Source organism: Daktulosphaira vitifoliae, unplaced genomic scaffold, assembly GCF_025091365.1.
Source record: "Daktulosphaira vitifoliae isolate Bord-2020 unplaced genomic scaffold, ASM2509136v1 Scaffold_1, whole genome shotgun sequence".
NCBI classification, from domain to species: Eukaryota; Metazoa; Arthropoda; class Insecta; order Hemiptera; family Phylloxeridae; genus Daktulosphaira; species Daktulosphaira vitifoliae.
The window spans coordinates 41,432,612-41,453,840 of record NW_026099572.1 but is presented as its reverse complement, the minus strand read 5'-3'; the positions used below and the strand labels follow the sequence as shown (position 1 = coordinate 41,453,840).

The following is a 21,229-nucleotide window of genomic DNA, read 5'->3' as shown; positions in this document are numbered from 1 at the left end:
ATATATACTAGTGTATCACTGTAATGTAGCAATAATACGTGTATGATTAAGAAGCACACGAGGACAGTGTGTGGGTTTAATAACACGGAATTTTGTCCGATTGATCGCTTTACACTTGTTTATAGTCATTTATGACGACAGCGTTACACTGACGATACTTTGTATTGTCTAATGAATACTAAACATTTTTACCGGTGGAATTTTTAAAAAAACGAATTTAAATATTAACTTATTTTAGTGTAGTTGAGAAAAAAAAACAAACGATTATGCAATAGCGGCAAAATAAAAGCAAAACTTACTGCGCAGTCCCAATGTTTATATATTGGACACAAGGTATTTGTGAAGAATTTTTCGGTTTTCAATGGCTGCAACCTGACAAGGACGTTCGTCTACACGCATCAATTAAATTTATAGTTACAGGTGGTTGTAATCAACACACTACTAATAATCATTTTTGCCGCCGTACGGAATGTGACCTCTCCTCTTCCACCGGACGTATACTCGCTCCCGTCAGTTCGCACATGGCAATATAATTTTAATTACAGTGTCTAATATTATCTACACTTGCAGTTGACCACGCGGTGCAATCGATTTAGCCAAAAGGTGCAGTTTAATGTTCAACACTAACAACTCGAATCAAATTCGCCCTTGACTACAAAATTATGTGTTCTGATTATTAGTGGAGACCGCGCTGAAGACTGGACAATAAAAGGGCATTGTGTGCTTAGACTACAAAGACTGTGAGCCCTAAAAATATACAAAAAAATTACACAAGAAGAAACGCGCAGTAGATGTACACGTAGATTTTTCTATTTAGATACAATCTAAAGGCATGTTTTGTTTAGGGAAAGAAAGGCGTTGGACCTCCAGCCGACTCGTGTGTTCGTGCGCGGATCACGGTCAGCATACATTTTTATCTTACAAGTACATAATAAAACAGATCTTATGTGTGTCTAGGATATTGCAACACAGCGTTAAAACTTGCAGAGGCCGACTAGTCTCCCACTTGATTTGTGTGTACTAAGGCAGCGGCTACTTACACGGTCTGTGTTGCCACCGCAGTCGGATTAATCCGATCCTAAATCATTTTGGTCGCATTGTGAATCGTACGATGAAAATCCTCAATCGCTTTCGGTCCAAATAGCTTTGGAGGCCACCGCCGAACGCTCGTCCAAATCATAAACACTATAATAATTTTTATGAAAATTACTTCTGGCCAGTGTCATGCAGTCAGATTGTTAAGAAATTCTGCTGAGTAATCTGAAAACAGCTTATAATGAAATCTTTTGGTTTGCAATTTTCGGCTGCGAACGTTAAGCGTTCAAATGATAATCCAAATTTCGTACGCGTCGTCCATCACAACGAACGGAGTGACTCGATGTTAATTTTAATAAATCCGAATGATTCAATAGTTATAATTAAACATTACGAAACAATGTAAATGTAAATACTTTTGTTAATGTTATTATATTTTTTTCTAGTAACTGATTTCTAGTCTTGATATTTCAATTCTGAGTATTTTATTTTTTTATTATACGCATTAATTTGAAACAAAATACATTTGACATTATTATCATCTACACTTTTTTTTTTTTAACGTTTCACATTTTTGGCAGAGTCAATACAATTAAATGTAGTGGGTTTTCATCGTGGACATATTAATGAAATGTATCATGTCCAGAGAACGAGCGACTGTGTCGATAAGCGCACAATAATGACAATGTATTTAAGTTTTCAATATACCCGCATTCCCACGGAAACTCCTAATAAATCTCTCGCCGAGAGCTTTGTCTGGCAGACCAGATTACTAAACTAATTTGGGGACTATAATCGTCTGCGGTTTGTAATCTTAGTTTGAATCACACGAGTTCGTTTTGGGTTACAATTCGTACCGAACAAGCTATTTTCAATTCAATAGAAACGACCGCCAACTTGTATGACTGCAAACATTGTAGTAAACGCCGTAGAGGTTGTGTCCGACGAGGAGGTCGAAAGGGAAGGCAAATAAAAGTCGTCTCCCTTGCCTAATATCAACAAAAATCGTGCAATTGCTGATGTCTTTATTGATCATTTATCATGTTGTAGTTAATGATACAAATCGACCATGTGCGTTTAGCTAGCAAAACACTAATTATAACCGAATACCGTTAAATGCGATCATAACCTACAGTAACAAGGCCGGCAAGTTATTTTGAAAGGAAAAGATAAATAACCGTTTACACCAAAACGAATAGTCAGTTTTAAGGAAACAAAATAAAAAATGTATAAATTACCACGAGTCGCCCGAGGGGATGTGTGTCAACTCAATGAATCATTCGAAACAATATTTTCGACTGTCATTCAGTAGACTATTATTAGTTGTCCCGTCGAAACTCTCCAGAAGGTCTTTTCTGACTTATAATTTTCACGATAAACTGTAAATATTATTATTTAAAAACCTATCGAAGGGTGTGGAATTACAAGAAATGTTGAAATCGCATTCAAAACGTTGTTATTACCAATATGTTTTACCAAGTGAACATCACGCAATCACGTACTTAATAGAAAATGTGCAACGTTTACCACACATAGACTAGGCAGAGTTGTCTCTATTAAGGACGACATGTCAATATCTCCACAAAATGTAAACATTAGGTTTTCACGAGTGGAATTTGAAACCTTACCAAATGATCAATTAAACGGTTTCATTACTCGTAGACAGAATGCAAACCGATTAAAAATTCATTTCTATCGTTGCTTTTTACACGTACTTAGATTAATAAGCAAAACATTAAGCTTTTCGATATGATATTGCATTTTGTTTTTAAACCAAAAATATAAATATTATTTTAAGTTTTGACTTGTGTCTGAGGTCATATTCACGGTCGTTTTCTTCTGTCCTCATCCCATCCATCACACATATTAAGTTTATAGTAAAATATATTATTTCTTTTGGGCTACAGACTATTGAAAATAGAAATTATTTTGAAATAGGTATTTTTTTCGTTCGAGTTATGTTTTATTGTGGTTGGCTATACAATATTATAATAATTATAATAAGGACAAAAAAAACCCCATCAATTTTGAATTAATTTCTATTTTTTAAATATTATATTTTGAATTATATAATATTATAATTATTATAATATTGCATCCTGAAAAATCAAAGTGTCAGATTACAGACACCTGAGTAACAATACTGAGTGTAACTTTTCATTGATAAAGGGAAATCTATCAGTTCTCTTCACTTCAGAAACATATACAAGTAGTGTTATTTCTTGACCAGTAAATACTTACTAAGTGTACACTATTAAAAACAATACTGTCTGCTGCCAAACGACAATAATAAATCAATAGGAAACAGGGTTTGCAAAAATAACACAGTTTGTTTTATTTAAAAAATAGGAAATTAAATATATTAACGTTTTATGATGGACTAAATATAAGTTTCACAAAAAAAAGTAATAAAATAATACACATTTTATGAGTTTTAGCTAAAAAGTGTCGCAATAAACGACATGTTTAACAAAAAAGGTCAATTTAACAATATTTTCTTCTTCTAGAATTCTATTAAATAAGGCTATTCGGAGAACACAACAGGAGGAAATAGCGTTGCAGAGGGAATAGGCTTAAAAAAAAAGCTTCACGTAAACGAATAATTAGCCGAATTATGAAACGTTGTTATACTTAAATACACTTGTAAAAAATATAAATAAAAATACGATTTTTAACGACTTAAAAAAAATACATTTTTTTTATAATAAAATCCAATTTATTTAAGTACATTAATAGGAAAACAAATGTGTGAGAACCGTTCATATATTACATATACAAACTCGTCGGGGGATACTGTCCGAGAGAAGCCGCCGGCCTCAGGAGAGCAGTGGTGCGTCCCCGTTGCTGTTGGCGTTGACTAGAAGAATTTTCTGGGCAGTCAGCCCATCGCGACGTCCGCGTCAGTCCACTGTGATCACTGAAGACGCTTGCGTCGAAGAACTGCCATTGCTGGAGAACGAACTGCGTGCAGTCTCCAGGTCGGTGGGCAGATGCGCCGCGTTGGGTACAGTCAGGGTAGGCACTAAGAACGCCGAAGTGGCGGCCGACGGACGACCGAACCACTTGCTGAAAACGTGCAACGGCGACTCGGAACCGCCGAAACGTTCGGTCGACTTGATCGGCGTTACCGCTGCCGCCACTGTAGCGTTTCTCACGTTTTCGTAAAAACTGCTACAACGCTTCCGCCGGCAAAATATACGGCAGAGCTCACGGTGAACACGTCTGTTCCGGTGTGCGAACAGAATGGGTGTTATGACTGCATGCGCTGACAATGACAACAGAGCCGTCAACGGCCCCGGAGACGGTATGAACCCCAATGCGATCAGGGGCGGCCACTGGGACAGCTTAAAAGCAGCGTATGGTGTCCAGCACGCGGCTGCCGTTACGATGACCAGGACCGAAATCTTGGCAGCTCGTGACTCTTCACGATACCGGAACATGCTGGCGTTTGATATTCTGTATCTAAAAAATAATAACACAACTAGTTAGTCAACAGATAAACAATTAAGTTACAAGTTCTCCGAATAATTGTGTAAACTCAACGTCAAGATAATAAGGAACGCCAATGTCGTGGAGATAACGTTCATTTTATTTACTCTCGAGTCCGACGAAAACAATCGTTACAGTTCTTGCGTAAAAAGTCAATAAATCCTTGCTTTTTAGTTACGCAAAAATTTATAAATTTAACATCAATTAAAAAATGGGACTCTTAGTTTTTATGAGCAATAGCCGAATGAGACTACAAGATTCAAAAACTAGCTGCTTTCATTCGATGTTTATGGAATTAGGAAGGCTCGACTTCTGATAAGAAAAAAAAACACTCAAATCATCACAATAATATCAGCGCGTGTTCTCAACATAAAGCTCGTGGGTAGAAATAGTCAACAATTGCTCAATTTTATATCACTACAACTCGATATTAAGATAAACGCCATAACCCGTAAACGTTAAACGAACGTATAAAATAAATAACGGTAGACGGTAATGTTTATTGTTTATTACGTTTTTGTTTTGTTTTGTCTAATAAGCCGACGTAGGTTTTGTAATTATCATTCACTATTGATGGCTATCGTAAATTATTGATTACACTTATTCGCCTTTAGTATATTTTAAAAAATTACAAATTTAATAAAAAACCGTACACGTGAAAAAAAAAAAACATCTACACCAACAGTGCCAACTTGTAAGTCTTGCGAAATTTCCAATGTATATAAACGACACGTCTAAACACTTACACTTTGTTGCATTGTTTTTTACGGCTTTTAATTGGGTATTAAAAAGGCAATATTTAGCAGACTATGTGCAATACGAGACATGGTTGAAACATTCAAGCACGTCATATATTATGTTATAAACCCGCCCGAGGCTAAACAACACTCGAATCTCTCCAAGTAACACGAGCAGCTTCCCATCTCGACTATGCAATATTGTACTTTTCTCAGACATCTAAGACAATCCTCCTTCAAAATTAACTACCCGTTTCTTTGAAATATATGAAAATTCACTTCCACTTTCCCGTGGCCAATCTTTCTCTTTTACAGATTTACTTTCTACAATACAACAATAAAAATTATCAATACGAACTCAACTACTTCAAAAACACTAAGACGAACTCGGAGTAAATATCATTATAGTGTTAGACAGGCACATTAACAATATTTATGTTCGTTTTTAAGAACAAAAGTTATGATTGCGAGTAAAAATTATTTGAAAATATTCAACAGACACTTTAGTCGACTCTTTGGAACTATATTATTTATCACAACAATATCACTCGGATTAGCGGCCAATTATCATTATAAAGAAAATCTCACGGAGAAATCATATTAATGTGTGTTTACCTTAGATGATTCACGATGGAACTGGATGTGCTCTTAAGACTAGCCCTTGTTGAAGAATGGTTTAAAGGGGGTGGTTTAGGAGTATCCGACTCCTGCGCCGTCGGTTTTACCTCCACAGCTTCATCATCTTCTTCTTCTTGTATCGTAGGAACTATGTTATATTCGTTGTTGTTTTGCTGCAACGGCTGTTGTTGTTGTTGTTGTTGTTGTTGTAGCTGATCGGGAACTGACCCGTTTCTTCTAGCCCGTTCGCTGTTCCGATGGGCGGCAGTACATATTTTTACGTATACCCAACACACAGAGAGAAACGGCATCACATAAAGCAATAGCACATAGGTAACGGGGAACGTCAATCGGAAGGCCTCGGGTACTACAGACAATTCCCGGACGGCGGACAGCGCACCAGCCACGGCAGATAAACACCATGTTAGGGCTACAGCCACAGCACAGCTAGCTGCATTCACAGTGACGTGGTAACGAAGTGGATCCGTAACCGCATAGTATTGGTCAACGGCCACGGCCATCACAGACAACACCGACTGAGCGTAAACAGCACCCGTTAAGCCGTTCCATATGGACGCCGTCAGTGACGGCGCCCAACTGAACGAGCTTCCGTCCCACAATATCAACGGTACAAGAATCCAACTACTGGCTAAATTGGTAACCAATAAGTTCATAACAAATCTGTGGATAAAACAAACATTTTTATTAGTTGGTTTAATTTCACCTCGCCCCTCGAAAATTCCTTTAAGCAAGGCCCTAGAAAATTATTTAATACTTATATAGTGAACTTCAAGAAAAAATGTATAATAAAACTCGTACAGTGTTGTAAATGGAAGCAATTATAAAAAAGGAACAGTTTTTATATTTGACCTTATTTCCTAAAGGTTTCTAGTGTAATAGTTAAACATGTGTTGTTTTTACTTGAAAATATTCCCGAACCGAAACAAAAAAGTTTGGTTACTAAAAATACTAAGTAAATTTTGTTTGTTTAAATGTGTAACATAATACGCCGAAAACACAGTCGAAGGCAAACGATTGTAAACATAAAGATTTTTTTAAATATTAGAAAACCAAGAATGTTGTATGTTGGTTTTAATTATTGCAAAAAAATTGAAGGTTGATTACAAGTAAATGTTAGGGGACAATATATACGACGCAGTAATAAAATGTAAGCGAGAAAACTACTCAAAATTGTGTCAAATGTTTTGTGTGGGATACTTTTTTATGATCGTTATGACACGGTTTTAGTGATATTAAAAATAAAACCAAAATATAAATCCAAGAAGAACTTTTAAAAAAATATTTAAAATTTGACTCAATCCTTACAATATTGTCAACATTGTTCGTAAACCGCATTTTGTTTTTATTATCGAATAAATTGAATAAACATAAACTGCAACGATCGATGAACGCCAAAGCGACGACATTACATAATGTCACTATTGTCAGACACTTTATTTGATCCAATATTTATTTTAGATTATAAATACCTAAAATAGACTTCATGACTGTTTTGTTTAAAAAAAATATTCCCATTATACATCCTATTGCTTTGACCTCGCCCACAGTTCAGTTAGTTACAACAATTGTGCTCAAACATAATGTCTTTTAAAGATTGTGCAGAATCTTTTCACTGTTTATGTGCCAAAAGTGTAACAATATTAATGCGAATGACACTTTGAAAAAAATCAATAGTGGAAAATTTTATCTCCACAAATTCCGACTTAAAAACACGGCGAAATAGGTTTAATAGGAAATAGGCTACCGAAGGACACAACAAGTTTTTTATGATAATGTATTCTTAGTAGACCTAATAATAATATTGTTGTAATTTAATAAATTCATGTAAACGGCAGATTTGCGACCCAATATCCGTTGTCGAGTAATAAGACTATAAATATAAAGCTGTACGTTATTAAATGTTAACTAAAAATCTTATTTGGACAGTCACCAGATGGATAGAGTCCAGAAAGTAAAATTCTGAGAGTTGACCAATTCTTTTTATCTTTATCCCTCGGTAGATTTATCGAGTACCCAATGTGGACTCGCTAAAATAACATTTCCAATCGGCGCGGGACAAGAAGGTGATGTAACTTTGACTGGCCGTCAGCTGTGCTGTCCACGCGCTGTAATATAGACTTACGTAGAATAAACACGGCATATGACCCAACGGAAATTAACGATTGGCTTTTGTATATTTTTAGTCTGCTCGGCGGCGTTTTGCCAGTAACTCGCAAATTCAACCATATACCGACTGTTACTGTACCTCTTGTGATTTTCAGATGTTCGCAATAGATATAATAACTCCATGCAGATTAAGTGGTTCTCGGAATTACTTTTTAAAAGCACGGACGTCATTGAATGACGTTTCGAATAAAACGAACCATGTAAAATGCTGTTGTAAAATAACGACGGCCGTTTTCCAAGCTGGCGCAGCAGAAAATGCTATCGTGATCTTAGCGTGAAAAACAAACCTCTGTCGGACACAATCAAATAGTGTTCTTGGAAATTTCATGCGAAACATAATTACCGATTCACACGGTTCGATAGACAATCAAAGTGTTAACGAAAACCTCGTTAATTCATTATAAATATCGTCGACTTAACCCGACGACCGCCATAATATTATTTATACAGTCGAAATGTTATGTCAACGTGTAAAACACGAGTTAACATTGAAAACGACCATCGGCATAAGTCAAGTGCGAACAAATAATACGTTTCGGACAAAACATCTTCAGCGTATAAAACCCTCTTAAAACAGTTTGAAAACAATCAATGAATTAAACAGAGAAGTATTTAAATGTGAACATTTTAAATTCAAATTGATGATGAATATTTATCTAGTGTATAATTGGCGCCTTAACTGGTTTTCGACTGTATGTTTCATAACAATTGTGTTAGCGGTGTGACTTTACTAAGGTAAATTTTGGCACCGACAATGTTTTCGCGCCGTTTACATCCCAGTGGAATACATAAAAACAACACATGAGCATACGAGTGTTTTGTTAAATTTAAACTCGTTGTGAAACGAATCGAAGTGGACGCGGTGTTTTCCTCGCGTTATTTTTAAAATAAAACAAAAGTGAAACAGCAGATTGATAATAAAAAACAAATGGCACTCACCTGTTTGATAGGGTGCGAAGACCTGGACGGCGGTAGAACACTAGCAGTAGCAGCGAGTTGCTCGATGTGGACACGATCAAAACGAGCGCCGAGAAGACTTTCAACAGGCCGACTAGCGTCAGGGCCATTCGGCTGCTGAGATCCTTCTGCAAAATAAAAACAACGGACTATGAGTACGTTTGGCACGGGAGAACAGTGGCGGCGGATGTCCCAAAGGAGGGGCCGCCTCCGACGGTATGAACGTTGGGAACTGTGGCCGCAGCCGTTGGCCACAGAGCTCTTATCACCACCACCACCACCACTCTATGAATTTATTATAATACTTCTTATATAACATTGAGACACTTGTGCATTATTTAAGTGCGCGATAACAATCCAACGGCAACCCGGTAAAGGTTATTATTCGACGTTGTAATTATTTTAATTAATCGACAGCTGTAAGAAGCTTATGGGAGCTGAACCGATTTAACGTACTTGACACAAAGTTAATAGAAAAAAACCTATTGTTTTTCCGCAAAACATGACAGTCTTGTTTCGAACGTTTTTTTTTATGTATTATTACATCGGCATGCCCGTCGTGACTACGGTAAAAAAAGATATAGGCCAATCCTTTCACAGATATGACGAATGACATCAATCTCCGTGCAATGTCTTATGATGAATGTTTAAAATAATTGAACTCTTTATGCTATTCACTTGTATTTTTCTCTACTGACTTTACTGGCAATAAAAATTTCATTGAATACGAACGTGACACGACACATCATACACGTAATGAGATGTTTAACTTAATTATTTATTGATCGACAAATATAACACTATGTCAACTAACTGACATAGTTATTTGTTCTTGCCGCGCAAATACAGTGCACTAAACAAACAAATTCGGGCCCGTATTTAAGGAGGTGTCCATAGGGGTAATTGGCTCCTGGACCAATCGATATCGATATTTTTTATAGCCGATATTTCCAAAGTATGGCTTTAAAGACCATTTTTTTTTTAATCATTACTGTTTTTTAGTAAAAAAAGTTTTCTCTGGTATGCTGACTAAAGTAAAAAAAAAAAAATAGATCATCTTCCCCCCATAAATGATATCACTATAATGATAAGATGTAAATGGGTTTACAATGATAAATCCAAAATATTCCCCTAAACAAAAGTGCCGGAAAATAAATCGAGTTGTTAGTTTCGGTTTGTGTAACCGGCTGAATAATTATACAAATTTATCATGTAAATGATATCGAGTAAATATTTCAAAACCAAACGGCCTTGTCTACTTGCCCGAACAAACTCCGAAAATTATTTTTTTTACTGTGTTTAATACTACGATTAAAATTCAGTTGGATGAATCGAACAGTAAGCTAGGGCTTGTAATAATTAGTGTTAAGGCGCAGTTTATTTTTTTATTTTTGATAGGTTATAATTATTGTTCAATGATATTCATAAATTTACTTGCTCCACACTTAATACAATGTTAATTCAATAAAAATACCAATTGTAGAACGTCAAATTAAACTGAAATTACGTTCTTGGTCTGAATGTTCGAGTGGTCATGTAAGTGTATAAGTATAACAGTTGTTCTTTTTTGTAACGTTACTTATGAAATAATATTGCGTTCAACAAAAAAAAACACTCGAGTGCTTGTTTACGCTCGTGTTAAAAAATGTTAGAACACTAGTCATACAGGATATAACAGTTATCAGGTCTAAAACGATGTTATCAGCCCACTCATTCCTCATTCCTCATTCCTTTGTAAAAATACAAGAGTCATAATAAAATTTGACGTTTAAAAGATTATTTTTGCGTATTACAAATTGAAAAAAAAATTCCTTTGCGTTCAATTTTTTTATTTCTAAATAATTGTGATATATACGTTTATATTTTCCATTTAACGAAAAAATATAGTTATATTTATTTGTTTCGGCAAACAAAGATGGTTATTTAAGCTAAAATCCATTTTAAATATGAACTAGAGGCACGAATAATCTGAGAGTATATATTTAGATATAATGTTTTTACAATGGTTGAAATATAGTGACAAAAATAAAACTCTTACCGACATGGTTAAAGCATATTTCAATAATTGTTTCGATAATATCTACAGCAAGTAGTTTCAAATGAAAAAGCAAAAGATGACAAATTACTGAACGTCCTAATTTGGAATTACATCCATGTTATCGACTATAGATAATTTGATTAAATTTAATTATGCTAAAATAACGTATCGGTATTCGGAATTTAATGTTATCCACGTGATTATCTGTGTCAACGATACCTATACGTCGATTGAACTCGCTCCGATGAAAAATATTCAAGAGGATACCGAAACTTATCGTGCGGTACATAATCACTGAGAAATTATAATTGTTTGTATAATAATAAACGCTATCGTTATAAATCTAATGATGATAGTCATTTATCAAACGGCAAAGGACTTAGAAACCGGTTAAATAATGTCTGATATCAAACTCGAGCGCTGCTGATTGTATAATTGTAACATAATATATGGTTCGTTTTTGTATAAGTATTTATGTTTGCATACTAAAATTTGAGGAGGATACATTAAATAAATGAAGATAAAAAAGCTACGTAAATGAACAACTGGGGCAGAGCACTGAGTGTTGTTGTATTGTAAATAAACGTTTTATGACATCACAGTTGTAGTGATGCAAATTTAGTAAGTAATATTTACTAAATTTTGATTTTCTATCAATTTTTTATTTACTAAATATAAAATCGATAGAAAATTAAATGACATCAGTCGTTGCCTGTTGTAGGGAGTATTTTAAACTTTAGATAAAAATAATCCCGCCAGACCACCGAAGCCAAACAATACGATTCATCAACCCGAGAAGACTGATAAATGTTGAATTTTTAATAAAAAGGGAACGGACGAAAAGGCGCGTGTGCTTTTCGCCATTTATATTATGACATAACGTATTTTAATAGAGCGTGTCACTCGATTCGTACAAGTTTCTAAGTATATAAGACCAAAATAATAAGACGACTCGTCGGCTAGTGTAAAAAATGTATTTTTCAGGGTTAAACATTGTTGTCGCGGGCACAAGTAGATCGTGATGACCATGTAATTTATTTGAACACGCTGATATCGTTAAAAAATTCGATAAGGTTATTATCAGTCGGCATCCGAGTAAGGCGTATCGAGTATGCAATCCAAAAACATTTGCTCGCTAGGCAACTCCCCGACGCTCAGTGGCGTATTTACGGTAAGAGGGGGTCCATGGGGTTTTGCTCCCCAATGACATAAAATCATAGTTGTGGAAGATGAATCTCCCCGCAATTCAACGATCAAATAGCTCTCTGGACACCCCCCAAATGTCCAAGTGGCGTACAGCTTTTCACAATCGACAGTGGTTTGTTAACATTTCACTGCGGATCAGCGCGGATAATTTTCGCTGAGAGATGAAGTGAATTTTGTTACATAACGCGCCGACTGGTTTGTTGAGGTTCGGGTGCGACGCCCCGCCGTAATCAAAAGAACCAACCGGATTATTCGGAGGAATTCAAATTGTAGCGGCGCGCGTTGTGAACCAGTTTGATGCTGTGAGAAAAAATATTTGTTACGCAACGCTGACCGCGTTTGGCACACATTGATACTGCGACGTATGAAATTCGCACAATAATAATAGTAACACATCAAAGAGGCGATGAATCGGTTCGCAACTTCAGACGTATCGGCGGCAGAGGTCATTCGCCGGTCGAAGATATTGTCGTCGACCAGTTATTGTTAGACGCCTAAAAGCTGTTTACTGTACGGCGGCGTGTTGCACAATAGTAACGATACCGCACGTCACATGGAAATAATGGACTAATAATATGCACCGAGTCATAAACGCCGATGGTTAAACCCAATGAGAAACAAAACACATTCGGCCGATTTGTAATTAACGATCTCCGTCGGAATTAATGTCGCAAGTGTTCGGAGAAAAACGGACATTAGCATTTGTTTTTCTATGGACATTTGACAGTAGTTTCGTACGCATGTCGATTATTTTTTTATCGCAAAGACAACAAGCTGCAATCGATACCCCGTGATAAGAGAACTCTGTTTAAAATTGCAAAACAACAACACTATTTGTTATTACATTGCTAGCTAATGTAATACAACAATTCAATTAGTAAATTCGTGTCGATAAACTATTGAAAATCGGTATGCTAAAAAACGTATTCGACGGTAAACCACTAAACGCGTGTTACGTTCTATCTCTTTCTTTCATAGAAACCAAAGGTGACCGCTGTTTTAAAATAAATTCGTTATTGGTTGATATTTTATATTGCATAACTTTGTACGCGTTAACTGATAATGTATTTGACAAAAAATAAATTTATGTACGTTTTATTGCTCGTTAAATTATATCTAAGAAAACTTTCATCGTAAAAGTACTTCGACTCGTTACGGTCCGATTTGTGTAGAAACATTAAGAGGTTAACGGCCGAAGATTTGGATCTATCGTGCGATCAAATTCGCACAAAAACGAACATTAAAAAAAATATATATTTGAAAAAAAATTTGCTCCGAGTAATAAAACGTCTTTACCGTGAAATAAAATATTTAAATGAATATTTAGTTTACTTACACTGTTGTGTTGTATAAACGATATTGACGAAACGTTAAGATTGAATTTGAAATAACTACACTCGAATTAAAAATTGTCATCGAACCGCCGAGTGAATATTTTTCATTTTTAACGGTACTTGGAACACGTCACTTGGCGAATTTGAAAAAAAAAAATTCGTTGCAAAAGTATTTAGTGCGAATGTTTATTACAATGTGAACGCGCCGACACAACCGAAGGATGGCGATCGGGTAAACACGGAAACAAAAAGGCGTTGCCAAGAGCGGCGCAAAAATTAAACGTCACGAAATTTTACAAAATTCGTAATGACTTTCTGTCCAAAGTTGACAACTTTCCGGAAAATTAGAACGTAACAATAAGGCGCTATGCCTCATCATGCGACCCGACAAGAAGACACTGGCCGACAACCGTATCAACGCACAAAATTGTTGACAAAACGCGAAACACAAACGAAATTCACGCCCATCGAGCGCGTTACCTGAGCTACTGGCCCACTAATGAGCCCGCGGTCCGCGTCGATGTGCTGGTGCACTCAAACACATACATATTTATAATAGTCGACAATAAAAATTAAAATTCTCTGTCGCACTCCGCCGCCGCCGCTACCGTTTCCAATGCGTTTGTCTCGCTCGCACTCGCTTTGTGCATTTCGGTCAATCATCCACACGACTGTTGTTATCACACGCTAAGTATTTCAGATAAAAAATAAAACCTTTGTGTGGAGATAAAAGCAGAACCGAATACGAGTTCAACAGTTTGTTTACTCGATCAATGAAAATAAACGAATGTTTTTCTCGCAACGTACGCACGTGCGATGTATGAGATAATATTAGGGGAAAGGCGGTACGCAGTGCGATAATTGAGTGTCGGGTTGAAATTCCTAAGGTAAAAAGATACAAAAGCCGGTTGACGCGATTCAAGTCCACCGAAAACGTTTCGATGATAAAATCCGGCAAATCGCTTGCATTATCATAACCTTTAGACACAACGTGTTCCTATTGTTCGGTGTTCGTTTGGAGTAACGGTTATGTTGTAGAAAACATTTACTGATTTCTTAAAAACTTCCATCAGTATTTGCCGTAGAATATTTCCATCTAAAAATTCTCTCTTGTTTACTTTACTAATAGGTGCTTATTAAATTGAACATTACAATAGCACGTGATCGTCGCCGACCACATACACCAATGTAATCATGGTGAAGTTTTTTTTTGTTTATTTCGTTATCTCACGGCTCATTGATTGGAGCGATTAAATAAATTTTACTCTGGAAACACAATCATTGATATAAACTGAATGAAAAAAATCATTGAACGTTAATAATTATAACTAAACGAAAACTAACGAATGTTTTTTATTCGGTTAGAAAGTACCTTGAAGGTTACTATTGTTGACGGCACATTAATGTAAAATATATTAACACTGCGCACGGTGTTGGACGTTTATCAATGTGACATGTTAAAACCAACTAAAATTTTAAGATAACTCTGTTTACTTTGATGTAATTCATAAAATGCAAACATATTTCCACATAAAATCATGTGTCAAGCTTGAAATTTACTACTAAACACAAATTTTTCTGCGTACACAAGTGCTCTACAGTCGGAAAATATTTTAACTAAGTAAATAAATTTATAATTTCCAAGAACTGTCGAGTACTTCTACACGAGCTGATCATCACCACAAGGAATTTCAATTATTTTAATTGTATACCGCAATTGTGCTCTTATAAAACACACATTGAACTGGTACTCGTGTACTTAAAACACTAGATAAGTATTGAACACAACGATTTTTCCGCATCACAAATGGTATGTGGTTTAATACAATATTATCGTGTATTGTCGAGTAGGCGTACTGAAAGAATTTGTGCGATTTTATCAGAACAATGCTGAGAGGTGGATATAATCTCGAACTATTATTTACCGATTCCTCGCATTAAAAAATTATTTTATCACAGAATAGACAATCGAAGGCTATAGATAAAACGCTGAACAGCAACAAATCGACCAATAAATTAAGAGCTAAACGTATTTGTACACAGCATAACGCAAAATCCTATTTCTGGCATTTAAACGCACCCACTAATATCTATTAGCCGTCTCAAAACAGTCGTAAAAAGTCAAGTTTCCATTACGCCGACGTTCGATTTGAAGTCTTAAAGTTATTTTAAACCATAATAATGATAACGATAACCCTGAATGCGTGATCAAGTAAAGCTGTTCTAGCAAAAAAAAAAGAGTCGTTTTAATCTAATATGTACACATTAGTTAAAAAAAAAAAATCAGTTGTGCATTTAACAATTGACTACACAAAACAAACACAAAATAACACATACACACGAACATGTTTGATGTGTTTGACTTGAAACCTTGAGTGCAAAATATAGGGCCATATTTTATTTAGAAAATTATAACAAATCCATCAACACACGCCCAAATAATAATTTATGCTTTTTGGCTCAAGTCTTACTAATTAATGTATTAGATTCTATAAATATGATAATGTAAACCACATGTGCAGTGTGTCAGTGTTACAATAAACGAAAACCGATAGAAATTCGCAGTTGTATAAAATGGCGTAACTAAGTGAATGAAAATATCGCAAGCGGACAGCGAATATATTTTGTTCTAACGCTTAAAAAGTAAAACGGCATTCAGTACTATTTATTAGCAACGACATAATATTTGTTGTGTTATGCAACAGTCTTTCGGTTTCAAGTGACCGGGTCAAGAGCCTACTTTTAAGTAACTATTAAACCAGCTTTGTGGCATACCTTCATGGACCTCATTGACCGACTAAATGACAGTAATCATAAATTAATGCTTTTCTTCCATGCGCATCTATCCGAACGTATCATGTAATACCTATCAAGTGAGATCTGATCACGACTCGTTAGATGACTAAAACCAAACAAAGTTTGTCCTAAATAAAAAAAAAAATTGTGTTTTCGTTTCAAGTACAAGACAACAGTTGGTAATATTCCTTAAAATCGTCGGCAGAAAAACATTTAAGCGAATAAAACATCAAAGTGTTTGTATTATTTAGTTGATAAGACATACCAATGTATGTGAATTTTGCCCGATTAAATTACGAAACGAAATTATTCTTGAAAAACGGTAAATTATAATAAGTATTTTACTATTCGAGTGTGTTTTATAAAATATACAATTACATTTTTAGTTGTTGAATTTAAAAGAAAAACATAATAATTCTAAAAACTAATATGTTTGCATTTTTCGATACATACGACTTAAAATCTTGTGCAAATTACAGTTAAATATTTCAACTTTGGAAAAATGGAGAAGCCATTTATTGTAAAACATTTGTTAAAAACCAATCTTCGGATTGAAAAACAAAAAAAAAAAAATTTCAACTTTACTTGTTGTGTAATAAAAATATAATGTAGAGGGATCTCTAATAATTACTAGAATACATATAGATAAATGACAACGCGCGTGTTAATTATACTATTGTATTCGTCTGAAGATCATCACTAGTGGTTATCTGAAGCGATAAAAAACGTTTTGCGTATGTTTTTTTATCGATTAACCATTGATGTCAAAAATAACGTTGCCTACACATAAAATATCACAAATTTTATACAGACGAATTTTGAACAAATTCAATTGACTATATAAAAATTGTACACTTGAACGAGCGATTTATTGTGTAATTGATAATCACACCGCGTAATACACAAATATAATTAAACAGCCGATGTGCTCGATAATTTCGACAGTTCGGTTTTATATTACTCAAACCGTGTGCAATAAGAATCAAGTTCAAGGATTTCAGTGTTTAGCAAATCTGCCGTTTGCACATACAAAGAGATCAACGGCCCACCCGACGGCAACTCAAGAGACCGCCCCGTCTTCAGTAGGAGCGCGTGGGCAGTTGAGGGTACGGACTGATAATTAATTCCTGACATTAAAGTATAATCGTTCGAACGTTTCCATAGAAATTCATCGACAAAAGCAATCACCTGAAACGATTTAAGGAGTAAACAACCGCTTTGCCAAAAAACAAGCTCGGAGGAGAGACTCCGAGGGAATCCCAATAATGCCCGTGGCACATCCCACGAAGACCTTTGTTGAAATAAAGGCGACTAACCTCAGCCACGTCGGAAACCGCCGAAATAGATTTCGTTCGATTGTCCTTGAGGCAAATATTTGGCGTCCAGCCGAGCGTTAAGAGTAGACCAAGGACAGTAAATTCAGGAAATTCAAAGACATAAAAGTGAAAACTCCAATGTTTGCAACGCAACACAAAACATTTATCGATTTTTTTACAAATTTAATTACCCGCAGATACTATTTTTAGTATGATTTTTTCAACCGCGACCTTGACTTATATTATCGTTGTTAAATCACAATTGTATAATCTCGTCCATTAAAATGTTGTCATTAAAATGTATAAGAAATTAGTTTGTGATGTACTCTTAATCGTTCGCGACATTTCCACGGTGCTAATATCAACATTAATTACACATTTTTATTAATAATATTCAAATGCAGTTTTCTTTAACGCACTTAAAACGTAACGTTTCAGTGACAGTACACGATTAGAGAAAACCGGTTATCAATATGATGTCTACTGGCGTGAATACCTTTTAAAAACGAAAAGAGATTTCAAGAATTCCAGGAAAAGCGCTATAATTAAATTAAAAACAAAGACTCTTTGTTTTGGTTTTACGACGATGCGATTACTGTCATGAACCGAGTCGTTAGTGGTAAAACATTTGTCCGTGATTGATTTTTGAGGTCAAACCAAATTGAATCGCATACCTGTTGCTATGCTATCAAAATCGCTCTAAAATTAAAACACAAGTATAAACACAATCATATGATCCGTTCGAGGTCGCCAGCAGTCTAAAATGTTCGGTAATGATAATTATGATCGACATTGGACTTTTAACAGGTGCAGTTCACTCGCATCAAGATATTGTTTGCATTTGATGTGCCTACGTAATATGCTTACCCACTACAAAAAACCGTTTCGCAAAATCGACTAGAAACGCGCCGACGAGTTTCACTCGTAGATACGATTTAAACAGTTTTTACACTCGGTCATCTGCTGAATTAAGTAAAAAATAGCATTCTCAAAAGTGTTCGTCGATAATAAACACAAACGTTGTGTCGTTCTCGTTTAGTGTCAACGGTAAACGCGTACGTGAACTACAATATAAAAAAAAAAAAAAAATCAAAAAGAACGTGTTCGGCAAACGTAAACACTCGGCCGGCAAACGAAGACGAGCGAACCGCACGCGTTCCCTGTATAGTTCGCATTGTCTGTGTCGGTGTAGAGCTTGCAGAGGACATACATGGCCGCCGCATTCACCTTCCAGAGAAAGAAGAACAGTACAGAAAAATGCGAATAACACGGTGGTCGAACATGTGTGTTAACGAGTGTACCAAATATGAGCGCGTTCAGTACCACGAGATTGTCAATAACATCGACTTTGTTTCGGTGCCAAGGAGATTGGCGTTTTGCGCTCGTCGCATCCGATAACGCGCACTTGTAAGCAGATGCCCATGATAAATAGCGAGATAATATTCAATGGGAACACACACGGACAGTCCGCTATCGGTTTTGGCGAAAAACGAGGGGCGTTATGTACAACAGTTGATTATGATTTCGTCCGGTCATTTCAAATGGAATTATGGAAATATTAGCACCAAAACCTGAACCGTCTAGGATCGTTATTGTTCAAAGCTTTTCAACAACACACTTCAATAAAGGCGTCGTCTGGGACAGTAAAAGTCGATAACGTGACGTCACGTTCATATTAAACGTCCGTTAATTTACCCGAATATTGAAATATTATCGGGAGATGTTCAACAACAATTCTGTCTCGTCCTTAGGTTTTGACGTCACGAGTAGTTAAAAGTTTATTGTAACATAATAAATAAACTATAATCTCTGGATGTGGAAGCTTTAGAACAGGCAGATCATTGCTCGAGTTGTAATCAGTGTTTGCAACACCAATTTACATCGGTCACACGTTTTAAACGAGTTATTTTTTCAGAACATGTTTTTTTAACAACCCTGGTTTCGTCGAGTCGCTACACTCGTTCGATTTGTCGTGCTGATGTTATCCCATTGCTAAAAAACGGTGCTGTTGTTGAACAACAATTACAAGAAATTATTTTTTTCCTCGGCTTTCTAAACGCGCTCATTCGCATTGCGATTACACTGAAGACAATTAGCTGTTTTCTGTTTCCACGGTCGTTGCGATTCTTTCGAGCCAAATACGAAGTGACGGCATGCAGAAATTGTCGCGCTTGTGGTAAGTCGAGTCCGACATGACGCGATAATTTGCCGTCCGAGTAGGCGTATGGGGTGTAATGATAAACGGCGAAACCGTTTTGTGTAGGCCAACACACTTTTCACCGTCGCTGTCGTCTTCAGTTCCACCTGTGCACTTGTTGCAACACGTATGACAAAAAACAAACTCTGCTCTCACTAATGCTTTTGTGGTGTGATTTATGTTTGTTATTGTTGTTGTACCGGCACCGAGGTGACAATTAATCAGTGTAGATAAAGATCGACCTTAGCGTACAATACTATTGCGTGTGCATTCGTCAAACATCAATCGCATTATTCTAAGGAAATGAATGTCGGTGCGGCGGAAAAATGTGTCGGATAGTCAAATCGTTTAACGGAATAATTATCCGGAACTAATTAACATTAAACTCGCGATTTGTCTTGAACGCGGGGGAGGGGGGGGAATGTAAATTATTATTAACGACGGAATAAAATTGTTAACAATCAACAAACACTGACCCGCTGAAAACAACAAACACTGTCAGTGCCATGACGGCAACTCATTACTTTCACTGGCGTTCGCACGCCGATTTAATAACGACACGTGCATAATATCAGTAATGATAATAAACGAAGCGGTGCAAAAGATTTCTAATAAATACAAACTACTCACCAATTACTAATGGGTTTGGACGATAATCCGTCGTCGACAAAACGATCCAGTGCATTGGCGTGACAACTCATAGTTGATGCGGCGGTGAGGCGTCACCACGGCGTGCGGCCAAGAACATGTGGAAAAATCAACTAACAATATCGTTTCAATCAATTGTCGGTAAAAGCGACAAAACACACACGAGAAACACGTATTTATTTGAATTCTGTAGTTGTCACCGTGATAAACGCTACTGCGATAATGTCATATAGTCAAAATAACGTGTGCGTACTATTGCGCTAAAATGCGAGCGCTGGCTCGGTCCAACGCACTGGCATTACTGAACGGCGTCGGGCATAACGGCCGGGTCAGCTGCTTCGCCGCCGCCGCCGAGTTGTGCCTTCTGGCGGTCAAACGCCCGGCTCTCCCTCCTACCGCTCCGCTGGCGTGGCTCGAGACCGTCGCCGCCGTCTGCGGTGCAGCATCCGCGTACGATGGTTGGCCGACGCGTGCGCACTCGCTCATTCTGGGACGGGTTTCTATTGCGAGGGGATCCCCCCAAATGAATCACAGTGCGGAGGAGGCACAAGGAAATCCCAAGAACCGCACCGATTGTGTCAGTGTCATCGCGTGTCGTCATCCGCCGACTGAAACTCAAAACAAACAATGGTCAATGAATAATAATAATATTTTTTAATGCGGTCTAGAAA

At 36.5% G+C, this 21,229-nt stretch overlaps 1 protein-coding gene across 3 annotated transcripts; it reads right to left on the bottom strand.

Moving 5' to 3' along the window:
- Positions 1 to 3,363: 3,363 nt before the first annotated feature.
- Positions 3,364 to 20,877, bottom strand: LOC126903259 (beta-3 adrenergic receptor). 3 transcript variants are annotated; one of them, XM_050681358.1, is made up of 4 exons: positions 20,541 to 20,876; positions 9,006 to 9,151; positions 5,877 to 6,560; positions 3,364 to 4,497 (listed from the first exon to the last, which is right to left on the bottom strand). In XM_050681358.1, the coding sequence occupies exons 2-4, from the start codon at positions 9,131 to 9,133 to the stop codon at positions 3,936 to 3,938; spliced, it is 1,374 nt and encodes a 457-aa protein (XP_050537315.1). In that variant the 5' UTR covers positions 9,134 to 9,151; positions 20,541 to 20,876; the 3' UTR covers positions 3,364 to 3,935. The 3 variants fall into 3 exon arrangements, with proteins under 3 accessions (XP_050537315.1, XP_050537324.1, XP_050537331.1); XM_050681367.1 differs by lacking the exon at positions 20,541 to 20,876 and adding an exon at positions 13,604 to 14,111; XM_050681374.1 differs by lacking the exon at positions 9,006 to 9,151 and having other exon boundaries at positions 20,541 to 20,877.
- Between the last annotated feature and the right edge of the window lie 352 nt (positions 20,878 to 21,229).